Raw genomic sequence first — 3,293 nt, 5'->3', positions numbered from 1 at the left:
ATATATATCAGGGATGTGCCGCCTGGGTAGACAAGGGAGACAGTGCTTACCCTGAATAAAATAGACCGATAGTACCTTCTATAGCAAAATATGCATCAAATTCAATAAAATTATGAAGGTTACTCTGATTACTATGCATAAAATACAAAATATTTTATATTTTTGTAGATTAGGTAAGCGTAATTCGCCCCTGCTTTTCAATCTCAGTATTAAAGCTACACATAGTACTGCTGTAGTACACGTGCTGCATACATTCTTGCAACAACGTTTTCTATACATGCTATAAAAGCAGAAGTAAATCTGCCTTCAAATCAGTCACAGGTCTATGTTTAGCATATTTTTTTTTTCGTCTTTTACTACATAAATATCACCAACTGCCTACCCTGAGCAATTACTGATGGCACAAGAGTATCACAAAAAGTCTGGTTGGAGGCCCAAATTTCCAAGTTCTTTTACAGGTCTTAGAAAAACTGAAGAACTACTGCAATAAGTGTGTTAATCTGAGAGGGGAATATGTTGATTAAAATCATAATTAACTGATCTTTCTTTATTTTCCTTTACCCAAAGCCAGGAACTTTTTATCATCCCCAAGCACATGAAGCAATGAGGACCAAAATAATATATACATTTTATTTTTAACAAGTTCCTGCACACACACACACACACACACACACACACACACACACACACACACACACACACATGCATGTGTGCGCTGAGAGGCAAACCTCAAGTTATAAAGGTGTTGTATTCCTGAAAATGTTGCTATAATGTGGAATTCCATGATATGAAGCCTGGCTTCCATAGATTTCATTGGAAGTTAATGAACATGGAAGTCAATAGGAAATACATTTTGTGGTTCAGAATGCCACATTGCAATAAGATTTTCAGAATGTAACATTTATATAAAGCAGAGTATGTCATAATCTTCAATTTGATGACTATACTAAACAACATCAAATTGGGTATGTGTTGTCATTAAAGGATGTTTTACCAATGAAGTATGACCCAATAGATATGTCATAACTGAAGTAGGATACAATTGAGATATGTCATAACGGAAGTTAAACCTCTGTGATAAAAGATATGTCACAGCTGGAGAATGATCTGATAGGGATATGAATCATATAGAGATATGTCATAACTGTATGATTCAACACAGATACGTCCTAACTGAAATAAGATACAGGTCAAATGTCATAACTAAATTATGTTCCAGCAGAAATCTGTCATAACTAAAGTATGATCCAGTTGAGATGTGGTATAACTTACCAATGAAATATGATCCCATAAAAATATGTCAAAGCTGTAGTATGACTCAGTAGAGATATGTTGTAACTTACCAATGAAGTATGATCCAGTAGAGATATGCCTTCTTCTTGAACAGCAATCCAAAACTGGTTTTGGTCCCTGCCTTTAAACTACAAAACAAAAACATTTGAATGGAATAAAAACTAGTAAACATTTCCTTTGACATAATTACTAATTGATTTTATAGCATTAAATAAGAAACATAGTTAATATGAATTAGATTCACTCTCCACTGAATTCAATATTCAATTAACTTTTAGCTTAAATTTCAGAGTTATCTCCCTTGCCTATTATGACAAGATTTACTCATTTAGATTTCATATCATCATTAAAGCACGGGTATAGCTGTGTGGTAAGAAGTTTGTTTCCCAACCACATAGTGTTGGGTTCAGTCCCACTGTGTGGCACTTTGGACAAAATTTTTCTGTAATAGCCATGGGCTGATGAAAGCCATGAGTGGATTTGGTAGACAGAAACTGAAAGAAGTCCATAATACATGCACACACACACACACACACACGTGTGTGTGTGTGTGTATGCATGTGTGTGTGTATGTATGCATGTGCGTGTGATGTGTGTGTGTGTGTTTCCTTGTCTTCATACAGCATGATAGTGGTAAAATAGTTATCACTGTCATTCATTTCAAATATTCTGTGAGAACATGTCTGGCCTTATCAGGGCATCCAGCCATAGAAAAATCTGTCTCAAACTCAATTCAACACATGCAAGCATGGGAAAATGAATATTAAAATTAAATGATGAGGATGATGATGATGATAATTAAAGATGTAATTTTATTGAGCTAAAATTTCTCAGGTTAATAACATTAAATATTTTAAAGTCAATTTTACTATTGTGTTTCTTGGTCTCTAATGAGTTTGGTGAGCAAGCAGATGTGGCATTAAAAGGACCCATTTAGTTGTGTTGAGCTGGGGACATGACTGTCTCTGTAGTTTTGGGGCCAAAGTGTAAGGTGGAGGCGACATGAATCTGCTCTAGTACTGGTGCCACAAAAAAAGGAAAATAGATTTTTACAGTTGTTTTGGTATGTGTGTTTTGGGTTTAACTGGACATTTAAATAATTGTGTTGCTAAACTGGCCATCTTAATAGTATTGTTAACTGGACGTACTAATCATCATCATCATCATCATCATCATCATCAGCATGTTCATCACCATCATCATCACCATTATCATCTCATCATCTTCATCGTCATCATCATCATTGCTATCGTCATCATTTTCATTATCATCATCATCATCATCATCATCATCAACATCAGCATCATTCTTCCCAACCACATGGTACTGGGTTCAGTCCCACTACATGGCATCTTGAGCAAGTGTCTTCTCCTATAGCCTCAGGCTGACCAAAGCCACACAAGTGGATTTGGCAGACAGAAATTGAAAGAAGCTCATCCTAGCCTGCAAGTCATCTACCAAATGAGGTTTTGTTCAATAAAAAGTAAATTATAGATATCCCCATATAATAAACTCTTTTACTCTTTTACTTGTTTCAGTCATTTGACTGCGGTCATGCTGGAGCACTGCCTTTAGTCGAGCAAATCGACCCCAGGACTTATTCTTTGAATGTCTAATACTTATTCTATTGGTCTCTTTTGCCAAACCACTAAGTTACGTGGATGTAAACACACAAGCATCGGTTGTCAAGCGATGTTGGGGGGGACAAACACAGACACACAAACATATACACACACATACATATATATATATATATATATATACACTCTCTGAGTGGTTGGCGTTAGGAAGAGCATCCAGCTGTAGAAACTCTGCCAAATTTAGATTGGAGCCTGGTGTTGCCATCCGGTTTCACCAGTCCTCAGTCAAGTCGTCCAACCCATGCTAGCATGGAAAGCGGACGTTAAACGATGATGATGATGATGATATATGACAGGCTTCTTTCAGTTTCCTTCTACCAAATCCACTCACAAGGCTTTGGTTGGCCCAAGGCTATAGTA

General features: G+C 36.4%; 1 protein-coding gene across 1 annotated transcript in view; it reads right to left on the bottom strand.

The window, feature by feature from the left end:
- Positions 1–3,293, bottom strand: part of LOC106876746 (pleckstrin homology domain-containing family H member 2) — a 101,379-nt gene that overhangs the window by 42,237 nt on the left and 55,849 nt on the right. The window contains exon 3 of the mRNA XM_014925433.2: positions 1,344–1,421. Within this exon, the coding sequence (XP_014780919.1) occupies positions 1,344–1,421 (78 nt within the window). The remainder of the gene's footprint in view (positions 1–1,343; positions 1,422–3,293) is intronic.

The sequence above is a fragment of the Octopus bimaculoides genome, chromosome 6 (genome assembly GCF_001194135.2).
Source record: "Octopus bimaculoides isolate UCB-OBI-ISO-001 chromosome 6, ASM119413v2, whole genome shotgun sequence".
NCBI lineage: Eukaryota > Metazoa > Mollusca > Cephalopoda > Octopoda > Octopodidae > Octopus > Octopus bimaculoides.
The sequence above is the reverse complement of the archived record's forward strand: the minus strand, read 5'-3'. Positions and strand labels throughout refer to the sequence as shown.